Source organism: Saccopteryx bilineata, chromosome 5, assembly GCF_036850765.1.
Source record: "Saccopteryx bilineata isolate mSacBil1 chromosome 5, mSacBil1_pri_phased_curated, whole genome shotgun sequence".
In the NCBI taxonomy this organism is placed as follows: Eukaryota; Metazoa; Chordata; class Mammalia; order Chiroptera; family Emballonuridae; genus Saccopteryx; species Saccopteryx bilineata.
Window position 1 is genome coordinate 27,461,476 of NC_089494.1, and position 19,376 is coordinate 27,480,851.

Here is a 19,376-nt window from a genome sequence, read left to right on the forward strand (position 1 = left end):
GGTACCGTAGATATTTAAGGTAGAACTGACAGAGGGCAGGAGGTGACCTTCCGTTCCTGTCCAAGACTGCAGGGGTACCGTAGATATTTAAGGTAGAACTGACAGAGGGCAGGAGGTGACCTTCCAGGGGCGCTTTCCCACCCCTGGCAGCTTTCATGTCTGAAATAATCAGCTTAGTCTGACCCCATCTGTTTCTGTGTTTCTGCATTTGCTTTTGAAGTAAGGGTTATTCATAGGCAGGTGTTTCACCAGAAGGACTACTATGTGAAGGACAGGGCCTCAGCTTGGAGCAGTGTTACTAGCAGGCCGGCTGGTAGACGGTGGTGCAGTGTGCCCCAGGCCTCCCTATCATGGCACTAACCTGGCAGCAGGACTCAATTCTTTTTCTTTTTTTAATTTTTATTTATTGATTTTTAGAGAGGAAGAGGGGATAGAGAGAAAAAAACACTGATTTGTTGTCCCACTTATTCATGCCGTCATTGGTGTCATTGTGTGTGCCCTGACCGAGGATCTAACCCACAACCTCTGTCGGGGTGACACTAGCTGAGCTACCAGCCAGGGCAACAACGCATATTCTTTCTTTCTTTCCTTCCCTCCCTCCCTTCTTCCCTTCTTCCCTCCCTCCCTCCCTCCCTCCCTCCCTCCCTCCCTCCCTCCCTCCCTCCTTCCTTCCTTCCTTCCTTCCTTCCTTCCTTCCATTTCTTTCTTTCTTTTTTTTAATTTACTGATTGATTTGAGAGAGACAGAGGAAGGGGTAGAGAGAGGGAAGCATTCCTTAGTTGTTCCACTTAGCTGTGCATTCATTGGTTGCTTTCCATGTGTGCCCTGACTGGGGATTAAACCTGCAATCTTGGCATTTTCCGGAGAACACTCTAACTGACTGAGCTTTCTGGCCGGGACTAGGACTCATTTTCTTTAGATAAGAAAGTAGAGCTGCTGAACGAGCATTTTCTCTTGCCCATAATAGATGGTATATCCCTTGCTTGTAGAGAAAAGCGATTAAATAAGGTCAGTACAGGGATCTCTTATTTGCTCACTTGTCTTTGTAGTGTTGTAGCGTTTTTCAACAGTGTCACTATTGACATTTTGCCCCAGGTAATTCTTTGTTGTGTGAGGCTGTCCTAAGCACTGAGGGATATTTAGCAACATCTCTGGCCTCTATCCATTGGATGCCAGAAGCTACTCCAACTCATCGTTTTATGACAACCAAAATTGTCTCTAGAAGTTGCAGGTGTCCCCTTTTGGGACAGAAATCTCCCCTGGCTGTGAACCACTGTGCTATCAAGAAACATGATCTACTATGTCTTTGCTGCCTCATGTTGCTCTTCCTCACTTCTGTATAATGTCTTCTACTGAAATGCATGTTGACTATTTCCAGCCATCTAATGCCTTATAATAAGACCTCAGCATCTTAATGGGGAGATTTAAGTAGAAGTAATAGGTTACAGAAAAGAACCCTCACCAGTCATCATCCAGTACAAATCTATGAGATGCTTTCAGTCACAAGCAACAGAAAATCGAATTCAAACTACACTATACTTTGTACTATAAAAAGGAATTATTCTCCGTCAGTGGAGCTTTAGGGATCAGTTGCTCTGCTTGCTCAAATTTTTGAACTCTTATTTTTTTTAAGTTAATGCTTCAAACAAATAGCATTTTCTCCCCCAAAGCTGCCTCTTCTGACTGATTTCTCATATAACAAACACAAGCTCAAACCATGATGGGCATCTTTGAGGGGCCCCTTGCTAAGCTCTTCCTATTAGTCAGCTGCCAAATCATTTGCGTTCTATCTCCATAGTCTCTCCTTTCCCCCCTCGGTGCTCCCACGTCCACTGCTTCCTCAAGCTCAGACTGGCACCGTAACTCATCAACTCTTTCTCCCCTCCTCTAATGTCTCCTTGCCGTTTCATCTTTCCAGAGCTTAGGTTGCTGTTCTGCTTCTGACAACTCTAGCTGTTCCTGCATCTTATTGATTAGTTTTAGACTCCTTCCCATGAGAATTCTGTATTCTTAGGTTCTTGCATCGGTTCATATTTCAAAGCCCTCCCAAGGTCCCTGTAGCTGAGAGCTCCAGACAACTAAAATAGTCAATGTTTTCCAAACGTGCTCCCATTTTCCACTTAAACTTTCCTTTGCCAAAATCTTTAAGGACCAGCTACCCTGTCCTCGATCTCCACAACTAGAGAGATTGCTTCCTCCTCTGCTTATCCCTTACCTTCTGCTTTCCACCTAATATATTTGTAGTCTTGCTCCCCTCACCGTCATATTCAGAGGTGATTGCTACTGCTTATGAGGTCCTAGGCTGAATTCATTGATGAACTAAATTATGTATTTTTGTATAGTTGATTCATATTTTCTGTGCTTGTCATATTAGCTTTCACAAAAGGACATTTTTTTCACATCTTCCACAGAGAGATAGCTGCATGGAAATTCACTTATATAGCTCACCGGTGTTGCTCACTTTATTTAGGCTCTGACTTTTTTACTAGATGTACCACCACGGACGGAATTAGTTTATGACCACCTGCCTCAGTTTCTTCATTTTAAAAAGGGGATAATACCTGACTCATAGAATTGATAAGAGAATTGTGTGTGCGTGAAGTGCGTATAACAGTGCCTGGCATATAGTAAACACTATGTAGAAGTTTATGCATTTGCCTATTTATTTATTATTTCCATTTTAAATTCCTTACCATTTTCTTGAAGGTCCTTGGGGAAAGAGTAGACAGGGACAGAAGTTAATGAGAAAGTCTAAGAGGAAAACAAGTATGAAAAAATACTAAATTTAGACTAATTTAAATATACTAGATGCTGAATTTATAGCATTTCATAATTAAACTTTTTTATCTTACCCTATTTTAAATACTAGTATTGGAGCATCTTATTATAAGAAAAATTAAAAGAACCTCAACAACTCAAATAATTTCTTTGGAAGTGAAGCTGTGTGTCACCGATCATTATATTTATAACTCAAGGTAGCTATTTAGTACATAGAAAAGCAGTCAGAATCTCTAGAATGGTGAACATATTTACTTACTTGCCTTAGCGAAAATCAAGATTTATTGCCTTTCAAGATATATTTTGACTAAATATTGACTTTAGGCTCTCAATCATTGTTTACTTGAAAGACCAATAAATCTTGACACTTCTCAACTTGAGCTGGAATCTACTTGATATTTATTAATTTATTTAATATGATTTATAATCTTAACATTCTCTGAGCTTGAACAAATAAACATTATAAAGTTTAGCAGGAGTAGAAAGTCTTCAGTTTATGTTTTCTTTTTTCTTCTACTTCTGCTCCCCCCAACCCCCCCTGAAAGCTTTATTATTTTCATTTGGTCCACGGCTTGGGAGGGCTTTAGGGTGGTTAAAAACTGCCTTGTGGCTGCAGGGGCAGAAGTTCTGACACCAAGGGGCTATAGAGGGGCCCCTGCAAGTCCACTGGGCTCTGGCAGCTCCTAGTCATGCTTGAGGGTGAAGCTTCCCAGGAGATACCTGCCCGCCCAGCCTGCACAGGTTGGTCAGGTGGCCGCCCGTCTTCTTGATAAGGTTCACCTCCTCATCTAGGAATTGGTTCTCCAGGAAGTCAGAGAGATGGAGCTTTGTGTGGGCAGAAGCCAGGGGACACACATCCTAAAGGACCTGGAGCAGGTTCTTCAGGGCTGTCGCAACTTCATGGCATTTGTGGCTTTACCCCACTCATCTTGGGAGTTTCTGCATGTCCTGGAAGAAGTTACGCCATTTCACATTTTTATGGGAAGCTGGGTACTCCCGTGCTTCTCATTGGCCAACTCACAGAAGTGGCCCACACCCTCCAGAGCCACATCAACATGGTGGAAACAGAAGCCCAGAGAGGTAGGAGGCATGTAGATGCAGGTTGACCAGGTGTTTGATGGTGGCCTTCACCACGGTGGCATAATTCTGATGAATCTGTGAGCCCTTGGTTGGTCAGAAGTAAAGAGCTAACCACAAAAATCTGTGTTGGCATATAGCAAACACTAGGTAGAAATGTATCCATTATTTTTTATTTCCATTGTGTCGGCCCTTTGACTGTGCAGCCCAACTTTTTGAGTCAAAGTTTGACCAACAAGAAGTGACAGTTTCTGTTTACAATCTCTCACTGTTACAAAGGCCATTTATAGACAAACATAAAATGAAGCCCATCAGAATATAACTTTTTTTATGATAAACAGAAATGAATTTTAGTATGGTTTTGAAAAGGACCAGTCAGTACATTTCAAGGTTGCACTTCACAGATATTGCATTTAAAAAAAAAAACTGAAGGCGAGATCTTTTTCCAGCAAAAAGATGACAATTTGCTTCATTGAGATACACGATTTGTTGTGGTGGTTTGGGAGCAAACCCACAATATTTATGAAATATTCCTGTATGTTTCCCAACCATGAATTTTTCATCCCTTGGGATAGAGAATTCACTATCAAAAGACTTAAAACCAATGGAGAGAATAGTTTTGAGATGTTGCAGTCTAAAGTGAGCTCTTAAAATAAACGAAAGGACTACCAGCAGTGTGACATACCATGGGGGTAGGCACAAGTAGGTGTACACTTGTGAGAATGGGAAATGTATTATTTATTATTGTCTTGTTTGTATTTCCATATGAACAACTATAAACCTACTTCTGCCCACCCCTGGATTCACATCGGCAGCTTAGGAGGTACACAGTGGATTTTTCTTGCTGTCTGCTCTTGTTCCTTTAGTTTCATTTGTGATGCTTCCAGATGCTCTTTGCCTGTAACAGACAAAATGAATACTCAGAGGCCTTTGTTTTCATGTGCCTGATTCTCCAACCAAATATATCTTGTCTTAACTGCTTTTATGGCTAAGTAGGTGCCTCCAGCTTTGTGGGTCACCACCTTGTCCTACAGACAGAGTAACTTAACCGTTTGAAATGTAAAATGCTTTAGATCACTTAAGTAGTTCCCCCTTATCCACAGTTTTGCTTTCTGGAGTTTCAGTTACTCCTGGTCAACCTTGGTGAGAAAATATTAAATGGAAAATTTCAGAAATAAACGATTTGTAAATCGTGAGTTTTAAATTGTGCGCCATTCTTAGTAGCGTAATGAAATTTCACATGGTCCTGCTCTGTCCCATAGGGGACATGAATCATCCCTTCGCCCAGGATGTCTTTGCTGTATACTCTACCCTGCCACCATTAGTCACTTAAGTAGCCATCTGTATTATCAGATCAGCTGTCACGGTACTGCAGTGCTTGTGTTCAAGTAACCCTTATCTTATGGTTATAACTGTTCTATTTTCTTATTAGAGATTGTTGGTAATCTCTTACTGTGCGTAATTTATAAATTAAATTTTATCATAGGTATGTATGTATAGGAAACACACACACATATGGTTTGGTACTCTCTGTGGTTTTAGGCATCCACTGGGGGTCTTGGATTGTATCCGTCACAGATGAGGGGAACTAGTATACCAGTCATCCCTCGCCATATCCCGTTCACTTTTCATGGTCTCACTGTATCATAGACTTTTTAATTGTATATATCTAGTTTTGTATTGTGTATTTTTTGCTATATCGCAGAATTCTGCAATATATAGATATTTTAATATATTTATTATTTTAATTATTTTTGCAGTAAAATAAGCATTTTCTAGCCTAAAAATTGAAAATAATATAAAAATATTAGTTAAAACATATTAAAAGAATATTAAATCAAAATAAAGCCCTAAAATATATATATATAAATAATAAAATAAATAGAAGGTCACTACTTTGTGGATTTGAGCCTACCGCGGGGGTGGGGTATGGGGGTGGGGGTGGGGGTTCTGGAACCTAACCCCAGCAATAGACAAGGGACCACTGTGCTTCTAAATTGGTGTTTCTCAATGTCCCTCGACCTTGGCTCTTTCCCATTACCATTATGTAGAACTCCGTAGCCTCAGGCCCACCTCTGTTGACTTGAGAATGCAGATATGGTCAGTCTCACATCCCAGCTCCGTCCCCTCCTACAGTGGAGCTTGCAAGTCGGAACCCAGTTTGCTTTGTCTTCCTGTCCTTTGGACACACCCAAACTTCCTTGCAAAAAACTGCTCCTGCACTCTGTCCAACAATCCTTTGCTTAGACACTGCGCCCAGCATCGGGCTAATGCCAGGCTCATTAAACAGAATTTTGAATTGCATACCCAACCTGACACCTTATTTTAAAAAGTACATGTTTTCAATACTTAACTACTCAATGAGCCAATGGTTAGAGACTGTAAGCTAGAAAAGCTAAATTCTTTATTTCTCCCTAATTCTTGTAAAATAGCAAGTCATCGAACCCTCATCTGTTTTTCTTCATTTTGGCAATTCTGGCCCCTAGCATATGATCCAAGTCCAGGCCCCGCAGGCCGCGTTTTGCACAATGCTTGCTTACCACAGCTCACTGTCCCATGCCAGGACACTGCCCAGAATGGAGGAGGGGGGGACAGGGCAGCCCCCTTCCATTGCCTGTGGCCCCCTCTCCCTACCCTGTGTGCATGCAGTAAAAGAAGGTATAGAACTGGCCAGTTTTATGTTTTTCTACTTTAACAGAGCAAATAAAAATTTGTCCTCACACTCACTTTATCTTCATCCTCCCTCTTATAGAGGTGCCCATTTCTTTTTCTTTGCTCTAGTTCTCTTCTTAGAGCTTTCTAATCTTCCAAATGCAAAATACTGGACTTGCCTTACCAAACCGAGTAAAGGGGGCAGCATGGCGGACCACTCGAAAGAAAGCGTTGTGGGTGTTCTCTCCTTAGCGAGGGAGATTCACCTGCATCCACCCACACACAGCCTTTGTGACTTTTCTCTCAGGCCCGTGAATTTTCCAACTGCTGCTCAGGGCTGGAGAGCTGAGAGGTAGCCATGCCGCAGAGGAAGGTGGCCCCTCCCCAGATCCCGGCTTCAATAACACCACGTTGCCGCCAGTTCAGCCGACTGGGCACACTTGTTAGAAGAAAGATTCTGCCTTTGTTGCAAATTATGCCAAAATTTCTGCTTCAAGCCCCCAGCAACAGATTCTTTGGGGTGTCTTAAAAGGCTGTTTGGGAAATGGACTTCCATGCAGCAAATAGGATTTCGGTTAAATGGTTGCATTTGTTTCCCAAAGTCTATCAGAGGGAAGCTGAGCTCTTCAGAGCGTGTGTTCATTAAAGGTCTGAAGTGGGGTGGGAAGCAATAAAAAAAAAAAGGCCAGTGGGTTCTCTTGTGAGATAGTTTTTTGTTCCTATGAATTGAATACACTCTGAAAAGTTTCATAAAGAGACTGGGAAGAATGTATTTGCTTTGATCCATCATGTGGAGTGTTCCCTACTACAAATGTCCTTTAATTTAGAAACATTGTTGAAAAGTCTATTTGAAAGTACATACAAATATAATATGTAAATAAGCCCTAATTAGTTATTCCAATTAATTATTTTTTGTTTCTGCTCTGCAGCTCTATTTCTTTCCCCATAACATTATCCAGCTTTGGGGCTCCAAAAAATGTGTTTTTCTAACAGTAATTATTAAGAAAACACATTTTTCCTCTGTTGAAAACTTGACAATGGTAGTGAAATCCTAGATTGTGTATCTTTATAAGGAAGTGTTTCAGACATTTTTAGTCCATGATTTACTAGTGTAATATTAAAGAAGGAAATCTTGCAGTTGTTTGGAAAGAAAGGGTGTTTCCTTCAAATAAATGGTACGGGTTGTTTTCAGAAAATGAGTCTTTATCAGGCCACCAACTAGCCTCTAATCTTCTTTCTCGACCACCCTATGTTCTTTGACGAATACATTGGATTTGAAGAATAAAATTTTGAATTCTTTCTAAGTCATATATGATTTTTCTCAGTGGGAACAATGAATGCTCTGGAAAAACAATGGTAAAACAACTCAGTTTGTTTCTACATAGTACATTTTTGGAAATATACTAAGAACCTGAATTTTATTTTGGAAGCCTTGAAAATAAACTGTGTGTTATGACCTTCTATTGAGCTCATAATCTGTACACCCTCTGCACTTTGCTTGAATAGAATTAGAATTATAGAGCTTAGAGGGACTTTTGTGGTCACCTAGAAATCAGGGAGCAATCCTCAGTTTTTACCCACCTCAGTTCCTGGCAGTGGTTGGGTAGAAATGGAAGTTCCTGGACCATATACCCCAGAACTCCAGAATCAAAGTCGCTGGGTGGCTCTACACTCTTCACAAACATCTCTAGAAGATTCTGATGCTCACTGAATTTGGCAGACCACTGATTTAGGCTAATTTTGCAGTGAGGGAAGCTGGCCTGGAGAGTTGATGGGTCAGACTCACGTGGTACTCTAGGCAAGAACGAGCTTCCTGCCTTGTGCTTGTCTACACCCGATGTATCCAAAACAGTCCTAGCATATGGCTAGGTAGAAACCTACTTCTGTCATTAAGGGTGATTTCAGCACCGAGAAAGAATAGGAGAGCACGGCTTTAAATAAGGTATAAAGGTAAAGACACCCAAGGACTAGAGCTCAAGAGTTTTGTGCTGGTGCTTCCGTCTGAACTAAAACCTACATGCACCTGGGTCATGTTGTCTCGTCTCAACCTTTCTCTCTTTTACGTGCCAGGGAACTGATGGAAATAGGTGATGATGTTTAACTCATTCATTAGTTCATATACTTGAACTCCCAGTATGTTAGGCTTTGGACCTGTGTGCCTGGTTGATATACACATTTTTAGGCTATATGGTTTCTTAAAATGCACATTGTATTATTTTATTATTGCCTACATATGTTCCATCTAGAAAATTAGAATAAAGTCACTAAAAAGTATAGACTGGTAAACCCAGTAGTACCTATCAAAGCATACAGTAAATAAATATCCGGCAAATGCTTACTGATATTTATTATATCCAAGATTCAAATAACCAGAAAGTTGAAATAACCTAACTTGTATTTTGCAGTATTGTGTGGGCCATATGGAAGGTTTTCTAAAATGAAAGCTGTAAATCAGAAATAGGAAAATGTTGCTGTTTATGTAACCGTGATGACCTGTTCTGGATTTTGTCTGTTGGGTTGACTGTGACAGAGTTTCTATACTCATCAGTAGAAGGTGGTTCCTCCCAAATAAAGAAAACCAGTGGCTCCTTGGTGGTAGAGCCATGATTATTCCCAGGTCCCAGCAGCACCAGGACAGTACTCACAGAACCAGGGACTTCCTCAGACACGAGAAGGGCCTTAGCAATCACGGGCAGGCAACCAGTGGGCTTGAGTCCCTGGTAGGACTTGGCAAAGGAAAGATCAGAGCTGAGGGCCTGGTGTAAGAGAAATCACATGTGCCAGGATCTGGGTGGAGTGAGCACACTGTGTTTATTTGGGGAACAGTGTGGAGAGTTCTCTTACTGGAATAAAGAGGGTAGAGTCCCATTGGAGAGCAGTAGAAGTAGGTGGTTGGAAAGGTGAGATGGAGGCCAGTCCAAGAACAAATTCCTTTCATTGACTTTGGAAGCAAAGTCTATATAATCAGTTTTTAGGATCCTTTCAGAGTTAGACAAACTTAGAGCCAAATCCAACTCCATCTCTTATTGCCTGGGTGACCTCAGACAAAATACTCTGCTAAAACCTCAGTTTATTCATCTGTAAAATGGAGCTGATAATCTCTCCCTTATAGAGATGTGTGGTTTATATAAGATCCCATATGAAAAGCCCCGGCAAAGTGCCTCATGGAAATAGAGTTTCTGAGGACAGAAGCAAGGGGATCAAAGTGGAGCTGTAGGGAGACTGATCTGTGGCAGCTGCATGCTGAAGAGATGAGATCAGAAGAGATCCACCCCCCCCTGCCCCCTGCCCAGGAGGCAAGGAGGTGGAAGCTGCCAGGCTAGGAAGGAGAACACACGTCTATACATGGACCTCTGCCATTTCCTTCCCGTTGTGAAATTTTGTTTCACTTGAGTGTTGTGCAGCCTTGTCCTGTCCTGTTAATAGAGCAATAATCATAGACTTTTGCTTTTGCTTTGAACAGGATGCCAGCGATCCATAGGCCTTTCCAATGGGAAAGCCAAGGTGTGCCATTACAGTGGGTGGTATTACTGCAGCAGCTGCCACGTGGACGACAGCTTTCTCATCCCTGCACGCATAGTCCACAACTGGGACACTTCCAAATACAAGGTAGGCACGAGAGCTGGGTTCACTGCCTAACAGCAATTTGTTTGTGTGTTATCACGTGGATTATAAGCGTCATGACGTAAGAATCTGAAGCAAGCTTGATCAGGTAGTCTCATAGAAGCTACAAGATCTTTCCCCACTTTCTACTCCACTGTGATCCCCCTCCCTTCTGTGGGGTTCACTCCCAGGACTCATATGCTGATGGTTCCCACTTTCAGCTCCAGCTCCGGTTTTGTTACTGCAAGTGAGATCTGTGAAATGAGTTACCAAATGGACATCTCGACTTGAGTTTTCAACCTGCTTGTCTTTGAGATATGTGAATTGGTTAGCTATTTTGTACAGTATTCCCACCCTTGCATAAACCAGGTGCCAGAATTTGGCAAGGCAAGGACTCCAGCCCCTGGTACTTCATTCAGGCTTGGGGTTCTTTCATGGTCCTGTGCCGGCCGCGTAACAGAGAATTCTGTTACCTGATCTGAGTAGAGCTGTTCTGATCCAGAATATTGTCACATCTGTCTTGAATAAACCTTCCACGCAGGTGCTGTGTATAAACACAGGCTCTGTGACTGTTCTCATACCTCCTCGTTAATATATGTCTGAGACCTGCTTTCATTGTAACTCTGTCACCTGGTAGGTAGCGAGGAAGGTGGAGAAGGGACCTATGGCTATCACCTACCTGTAATCTTTAACGTAAAAAAAAACAAAAACCCATGAAAATTGTGAGTAACCAATTGGCTTACATCCTGGGCAGCTCTGTCTCCTTTTCTATTTAGTAACCATACACATCTTCACTGTCTTCAAGATGCCTCACTCTAATTTTTCTTAGTATATGACCTTGCCTCCTTCAAGGAGAAAATTGAAGCTATGAGATATGAATATGAGTATCTGCAAGTCTGTATATTCGTCCCTGTCCTTTCTGTTTCCTTCCTAACGTGGGAGGAGGAAGAGCCCTTCCTCTTGTTTAGAGGTCATCCTTCCATGTCTGTCTGCTTTAGATACGTTTGCCCGTCTGCGGGGTCCCGGCCTCTCCCTCCGGAGCTGAGGGAAGCACGTCCTCCTCGAGGCGCGAGGACACCCCTGCTGCCCCCACCTGCCCCTCTGCTGCGTTGCTGGCTCTGGCCCTGCCGCCTCCATGCCATGCATGGGTCTCTAGAACTCACACATGTAGCGATTGATAACAGGACCTTGTTATTATACTTGAATTTGTCCGGATCCCACCTCGCCGTTAATTAGGTGCTTGATTTGTTGGGGCAAATCACTTGAGCCTCCCTGAACCTCAGTTTTTAAATCTATAAAATGTGCCCGCTCTGCCTGGGTTCATAGCTTTGTCACCAGTGGTCTAACCTGGCCAAGTTCTTTAGTCTCTCTGTGTTTCAGTTTTTTCATCTGTAAAATGAGGACAATCATAACTAAGACAGTCACTGCTGATTAAATGAGTTAACGCACATGAACTGGTTAGAACAGTGCCTCGTGCATGGTGTGAGCCAAGTAGGCATTTGCTCTGGTTATAATTCCTGTGTTTACTGAAAAGAGTTGTGTGGATTGGGATAATAGAAGAAAAGCATTCTTCATGTGACTGTGATAAGCACTTAAAGAATGGAAGTTGTTACAATTTTTTATTACCCTCACATTTATGTAACAGCCAGCTGCTTATCTGGCCTTACTAGAGGCGACCCTGGGGGCTCCCGCCCCCTCTCAGCACGTCCTGGTGCACAGTGTAGCTGAGCAGGAACGCACACCGAACGAAGGAAGCCTGTCTTGTGGGCACCTCAATCTCAGGACGCCCCAAGTGGTCTTGATCACGCTAGCCAAATATCCCGCTGATGCACACGGCTCCTCCGGTCTCCACTGCCAGTGCTGGGAGGTGTGCGGGCCTCCTCCCTCTGCCGGCCCTGCCCTTCCTCATCAGTCACCAGAAATCAGCCGTGGGATTTCAGCTCTGAGACCCTGCTCTACTCTGCACCACGACCCAAGCACACGGACTTGAACCCTCAGCATCGCTCACGGGAAGGAATTCAGTAGCTGCCTGACTCTGCTCTCTGCCATCGAGTCTTGCCCCAGCAGCATTCCAGAAAAGTTCTAATTTGCACCAACAATATTAAAAAAAAAAAAAAAGTCCTCATCTCGCTTTGGATAAATTTCATATTGTAATCAGTCTCAGTTTGGTCACATTCAGAGTGAAGATAATAATAGTACCTATTTCATATGGTTGCTCTTTGCTTAAATAAATGATTCATAGAGAGTACCTAATGCCATGCCTGGGACATTGTAAATGCTCAGTTAACGCCATCGTTTACTGTGGCTGTACATAAGGTAAATACAGATCTCATAGCTGACATAAGAGCTTTGTGATCTCTGATCCCTGCCTTTCTAGCACCTTCCCCCACTTCCTCCCCGCCCCCGTGAGTCTATTCAGTAAGATCACACCTCTGGCTACTCCCCAGCCCCGCCCTGCCATCTCACACCCCTGCCCTGGTCTGCCTCTGGCCCTCACTCAGCCGGCAAATCCTCCAGCCAGCTTAGACCTCATTTCCTCTCCCAACTGTTTCCTTCCCCTCTACCAGACAGAGTTATCATTCTCTCCTCTGCATCTTGTACTTGACACTCTGAATATAGGCTATAAATATATTTGCCATGTGCGCGTTAGATAAAAACTTATTTAGAGGGAAAAAACACGAGTTGAATTTGGTTTAGACAGTTTGGAGTAATCGGCTTGGAGCAGGGCTGTGACAGCTAAGAGGTGTGTCGAGAGCAAGTGTGTGAGGCAGTCCTAGCCCCGTCATCACCGAGGGCTTAGACTGGTGGTACCTGCCAGCAGAACCAGTGCCAATCAGTGGAGAGAAGGTGTCACTGGATGGGGAAAATGGAAACTTCTGGCATGGTTTATGAAGATGTGAGATGAAGAAGGAAACCCAGGTCTGTTTTCAGTGAGCTGGACAGGCCACCCCAACCATCAAACCATCAAATTAGCCGTCTTTCTACGCAGCAGGGATTTTGCTGGGGTGGCCATTCAAACGACGAGGTTCGATTTTGAAAGGGTAGGTAACTAATTGAAAATATCAGGTGCCCTCACTTCATCCATGTTGCCCTTGAGGAAATCTCCTTTGTCAGACCATTGCTTCTCAGGATGTCAGCCAACAAGGGGAGATTTTAAAGCAGGGGCAGAGAGCTGGCAGATTTTATCTGGATCGTCTCTAGCTGTCATTAAGTAACTATATTCCATTTAGTGCAGCGTCTGTCTGTCTTTGCTCAGATGCAGGATTTAACTTAATGTTCCTAATTGTGAGGATCAATTCAGACCTATCAGTTTCCAAAACCAGACATCTTTCTGTTAGATCTTTCTGCTCTCCCTAATAGCAAGTACGTGACTGGCTTGATATCCATTTAAAAGAGTGAAAAAATGGTTTCACAGAGCAGGATGAAATCTGTCATCTTAAGCGTTTCCTTGTCTGCCCTCTGGAGTAATAATAATCCTAATTATTTTTAAAGCAGGATTTCATCTATTTTCCGGCATACATCCTGCAAATTGAATTGAGCACCAGGATTACCCTGCAGCTAAAACTCTATCCTCAATTCTGTAGCCATTTTCTAATGAAATTCTCTCTGGCAGTAACCACCCCCTCTGCCACTACCATTCAGAAATGCCAAGCATGACAAAGCGGTGGTGAGGAGCCCAGACTTAGCCTCAACTCTTCCTAATAGTTCCTCACCATTGTGCTTTTTAAAAATATTTTTGTATCCCAGCCTGAATATTCACATTCCACTGAGCTCAGGGGTTTTCCAAGTTGCATAACCCATTTCCTATCTATTATCTTGAGAGGCATTCAGGACAGCCTCTGTTGCCCTTGCGGAGCTGAGAGTAGCTCACTGATGGGAAAAACCACTTGTTCAGAGTCATTTGGAGGTTTTGAGAACAAATTGTAATTAAACTTAAGATCTCCTGATTCCTCCTCCCTTTGCTCACAGAGCCTGTTTTAACAGGACCAAGAAGTATTAGGGGTGGGATTGATTCCATAAAGGTTTTCACCATGATTTTTCAGAAATGGGAAAAAGTACTGGGAAAAAACCTTATACCAAAGCAATAAATGGTTATTTGACTGTGGTAAGATTATGGGTGGTAATTTTTTTTTTTCTATTTCAATTTTTCTTCAAATTTTCAGTAATGTGATTATATTATTTTCATTATTTTATACATTTTAACTGTCACTTAGATCTATATATTCTGTTTAAGAAAATACATAATAGAAAATAAGCTTTCTTAATGCCTCAGAGTTATAATTCTAATTGTTCTGTCCTGTGATAGAAAACTTCAGCGTAGTTTAATGTGGTGTGTTTGGGAGGCTATCTTTCTGTAAATAAATTGCCTTGCACTGATATACTTTTATTCTTTTTTTGATTATACTTTCACAAATTTTAAGATTCGGGAAGTACAAAGATATATATGTGTGTGTGTGTGTGTGTGTGTATATATATATATATATATATATATATAGAGAGAGAGAGAGAGAGAGAATCTCCCTCCCACCTCTTTCTCCTCCCCACCCCATTCTTCCTCTCCTTATGTGTCCTTCCAAATGTAATTTCCTATCTTGTGTTTTTTATACGTGAATGGCAACAGGTGATATAGTATAGAAGCTGCTCTTGGAGAATTTTACATTTAGATCATAAAATGCTTCCTCAGGCATTATATACATATAAATATAGCGCCACTGCATATTCCATCATGGATTTTACACACACACTTACACACCAATTTATCCAACCTGATCTTTTTTCTTTTTTTTTTTTTGATGGACATAAACGTTTTTCCAATCTTTGCTGTTATAGATGGTGATTCAGTGGATAGCTTTATACATCACTTTGAATATAAGTTCTTTCATTTCTGAGTGAGACTGCCTGCGGATGACTTCCTAGATGGAGGCATGTGCATTTGTGGGTTTGATGGATACAAAGTGCCCTCAGTCGGAGCTGTGTGCTGCCCGTTACCTTCTGTCTCTGGCAGGTGCCTTTCTTCCCTCAGTGCCAGGATATCAGCTGTCACACGTGCTATCTCCATGCTGCCTCTAGCTGTCCTTTCCCTTTTCTACTTTATTGCCTCTAAATAAGTTGTGAACTTAGAAACAAATAACTAAGCTGTTAGAAGTGTGTTTAAAGTAAGGGTGTGTCGCTCAAAGTCGTGGCCAGAGTTATGGTCAAGTGCTCGTTTATTTGTTCAACAAGTATTTATTGAACAGTGATTGTGCTCACCATTCTAGGCATTGGGGTGTAATCTCTGCCTCCTGAATTTCTCCCGAGGGAGAAAGACAGGAAGCGAGTACACAAATAAGAGACTTATAGATAAATGAAGTATTACTAGACTTTATTATTTTTAAAATTTATTGATTGATTTGAGAGAGAGAAAGAGAGAGATTTGTTCTTCTCCTTATTTATGCATTTATTGGTTGGGCTTTGTATGTGCCCTGATGGGGGATTGAACCTGCAACCTTGGCACATCAGAGGATACTCTAACCAGCTGTGCTACCTGGCCAGGGCTTTTACTTTTTGTTTTAGAGTTAAAATCAAGTGGGAAATGCTTGACCTGTGGTGGCGCAGTGGATAAAGCATCAGCCTGGAATGCTGAGGTTGCTGGTTCAAAGCCCTGGGCTTGCCTGGTCAAGCACATACACATGTGGGAGTTGATGCTTCATGTTCTCCCCCTTCCACTCTTTTTTCTCTCTAAAATGAATAAGTAAAATCTTATAAAAAATCAAGTGGGAACATACATGCCAAAGTACTGCCTAATTCACCCTATTAGAGGCAGTCTCCATTTGTAGCCCACTTGCTTGCTATTTGACTGAGGAGGAGGGAAGGACGGGTATCGCCTCTTTTAAAGAGTGATGAGCAGGTCGTTTATGGTAGAGTTATTAAAAAATGAAGAGAACTGTGAATATAAACAGTGCTAAAAAGCACAGAGCAGAGTATCCAGAGATCTGAGTTTGGGTTCTAATTCTGCCACAAAATGAACACAGATAAGTCACTAAAGCTCTCTGGACTCAATTTTCTCTTGTAGTAAATACAGATTATAAATTAGTTCAGCATTTCTCAAAGTGTGTTCGCTCCATGGAGCATTAACAAGTTCTGTGCATGTTAATGGCTGTTACTCATAAAGAGGATTCCAAAGGCAGGCCACATGGAGGCCAGCTTTATAACTGGGACACGGCTCCTGGGAGAAAGCAGCCCTGGGAGCCCACAGCTTGGCAAAAGGATGGACTGAGTTAGAGAAAGATGCCCCTTCCTCTGGTTGGCGAGTGGAGCCCGGGCTGGATTTCATCTCCCCGCACCCCACCCCCATACAGTCTGCACAACGTTAAACGGCTGCCTTGTCTATAGTCACATAGGTTTGAGAAGTGGCTGGGGTAAGCAGGCTTTCTCTAGTACAAGATGTCCCGAAGCTTGAGTATGTGAACATGCTGTATACTTTGAATCACCAAGAGAAGAATGTGACATGTGGCATATTTCTTGTTGACTTCAGAACATCTTTCTTGTAGGATTACTATTCCTTGGAACACAGGTTGAGAAAAACTGAACAAGGTTATCTATACCGGTCCTTGTTATCCTAAGATTATGTTCTTGTCTGGTATATTCTGATACACTTTTCTCCTTTAACAAAAGCTAAAGGTCTCACCACCACCACCACATCATCTGCGCCTTGCTTCTATAGTTGGACATTCCCTTTGCCCATTGCTTTATTACTCAGGGTTGTTTTTACGGGGCATCATACTAGGATACTCAGGCAGAACCTCTCTCTAAGAATTAGGTAAACCTGAACAACATTCAAGAACTTTGCTTTAAGAGGTAGCTGTCATCAGCATAATGAGCCTATGTACCAAGGATGCTTCATGTTCAAATTAAATGACAGGTGTGTTTATTTATAAAAAACATGTATGTAGGGAGCAGATTTGGTCATTATTAATTTAGAGCTGATTGTAGCCTGATGGTGCTGTTTTCTCCAATGCCTCATGAGTATGAGGTGGGCAGGAGACCCACTTCCACCTGGACGTTGTCCTCGGCATTCTTGGATTAGCTAGATGCAGGGCTGTGAAGAAAAAAACAGTTCACAAGCTGCAACATAGTCACAGATTTGAGTTTGTACAGCAAAAACTATTCTGTTATAAGGTAAAAGAGCTATGGAAAGAATTTCATTTATATTAATAATAATGGACATTAAATATTATTTAGTAAAATACTAATAGGTCAGTAGGTAAATGAACTATTGACTCTGTAAAATTTGTGTCTAATGTACATGGAGTGGGACTGTGGAAAAGAATGCCAACCAAAACCATTCATTTTCTGTAAAGAAAGGGTCCTGGGTTCACCCATCTCGACCGATGAGCTGAGTTTTCATAGACGTCAGAGACAGCACTCAGGCTTTCAGGATTTCCATGAATTTGATCAGCAAGAAGTAGGACAGTAGCTCTCTTTAGTTTCTAGGTGAAATATATTTGGCATTCACGTATAACTCATGTAATATTTATTTTAACGTTACGTAATCCTTATCACCTATGAACGTCATTGGCTTCCTTCCCTAAGTAACTATAGATATATATAAATTATATATATATATATTTAAAACAGTTTCTTTTTTAAAAAGGTTTTAAATTATAGTTGAGTTTGAAAGTGGAATCCTCATACCAGCATGGAGGGCCATTTAGAACTTAGGGGGGAAAGTGCTCTATTTGTTGCACTTTCAATTGCATTGAATGGAATTAGAGTTTAAATTGATTGAATTTGTAAAGTTTTATTTATTGGCCAGTGGTCTGTTCGCTGCACCGAGAAAGCAACGAACAGCCATGAGCTTGAGGGGAGAGGGGTATTTATAGGTAAAAATTTATAAGGTTATAATTTTTTTAGTATGTTTGTTTAATATTTTTAAAGGTATATATTGTTTTAAGGAGAATAATTTTTGTTCTGTAATATTTGCAAGGCTGACGTACAAGGAATGCATCCTGCCTCTGTTGGCAAGATTAGATTTGCTGAGGCCGTGAGAATTTTTATTTATGGCTGTAGCTATAAACTAGTTCTTCTTAAGTGTTGAGCTAAATTGGGTCAGGGGTTTCCAGCATGGGCTGGCATGCCAGTACATTTTTTATTGGGGAATTAAATTATTGTTTTTTTATTGGTATGAATGGGTTGATAATGTGTTTTTAATATTAGAAGTTTTATGGTTTGAATTTTTTGTATATATTGTGTGAGGTAGTTGATAATATATATATATGGACTAATGGTGATTTTTATTATAAGTAAAATGAGGGGCTTGGTAAGAGTAGTAAGTAATGTAGTGAGTTAGGGGATGAAGAGATTGTGAAATGTGCTGTATAGGTAGATGTCATTGTTGTCCTGTATGTTGACATGGAGCTGGTAGTTACCTGGTTTGTACTTGGGGCTGTTATTTAGGAGGGGTGTGTGAGGAGGGGTGTTTGTAGGGGGCAGCAGCCGAATTTAGCATGCTTCTTTTCAGCAGCTGATGGAAGAGGAGATTTGTTATGATGAAGGTTAGTTTTGGGTTGTTTTTTTTTATAGTTCTATTAGGAGGCCAGGGCTTAGGCAGAAGGTTTGTATGAGTTTGCTGTTGTTTATGGCGGGGAGTTGGTTAGGTTAGAGAATGTTAGCGAGGTTTCTTTTTGGCGGGGGGCTTGGATTGGTTTATAAAAATGGGTGTTATATTGTATAGATTTAAGGAGACAAGTGTGGCCGGCCGTGGCTAGATTTTATTGTGTTATATAGTTGTGATTGAGGAGTTGTTTATGTAAAGGTTAGTGTGTTTTAGGATGTGTTTTGTTTTTTTTGTTGTTGTTGTTGTTTTTAGTATAATGATTTAGTTGAGATTTGATAGTTTGGAGGGGAAAAGCAAGTTATAGATGTGTGTCGTTGTGTTGAGAAAAGAAATGTATATATTTATTTTATAGGTTATATTTTTTAAGTATTGAGTGTTTTTATATGTTTGATTATTTATTTGAAGGTTTTTTTGGTTTTTATGTGGAGGCCTGTGCAAGGGTTGATGGGCGTGAGGAGCCGCGTTATGGCCGTTTTTATAGCAGCGACTTGTTTGGCGATGTATTTTTTTTTAGTAGTTGGTGTTTTGTTTTGTTTTTATTGATAGTGTGTGTAGGGATATAGTTGCTTTTTTATGGAATTAATTTTTAAATATTTTTTGGTGTATAGGTTGTGTAGATTTTGATTAAAAGAAAATTGTTGGCTTGGTGGTAGAAGTGTTTGTTTATATA

General features: G+C 41.4%; 1 protein-coding gene across 4 annotated transcripts in view; it reads left to right on the forward strand.

Moving 5' to 3' along the window:
* Positions 1-19,376, forward strand: part of PLEKHM3 (pleckstrin homology domain containing M3) — a 200,162-nt gene that overhangs the window by 68,022 nt on the left and 112,764 nt on the right. For 2 of the 4 annotated variants that reach the window (XM_066233577.1, XM_066233579.1), the window contains exon 4: positions 9,971-10,116. The exons of the other annotated variants lie outside the window; for them this stretch is intronic. In XM_066233577.1, the coding sequence (XP_066089674.1) occupies positions 9,971-10,116 (146 nt within the window). The remainder of the gene's footprint in view (positions 1-9,970; positions 10,117-19,376) is intronic. 4 annotated transcript variants of the gene reach the window in all.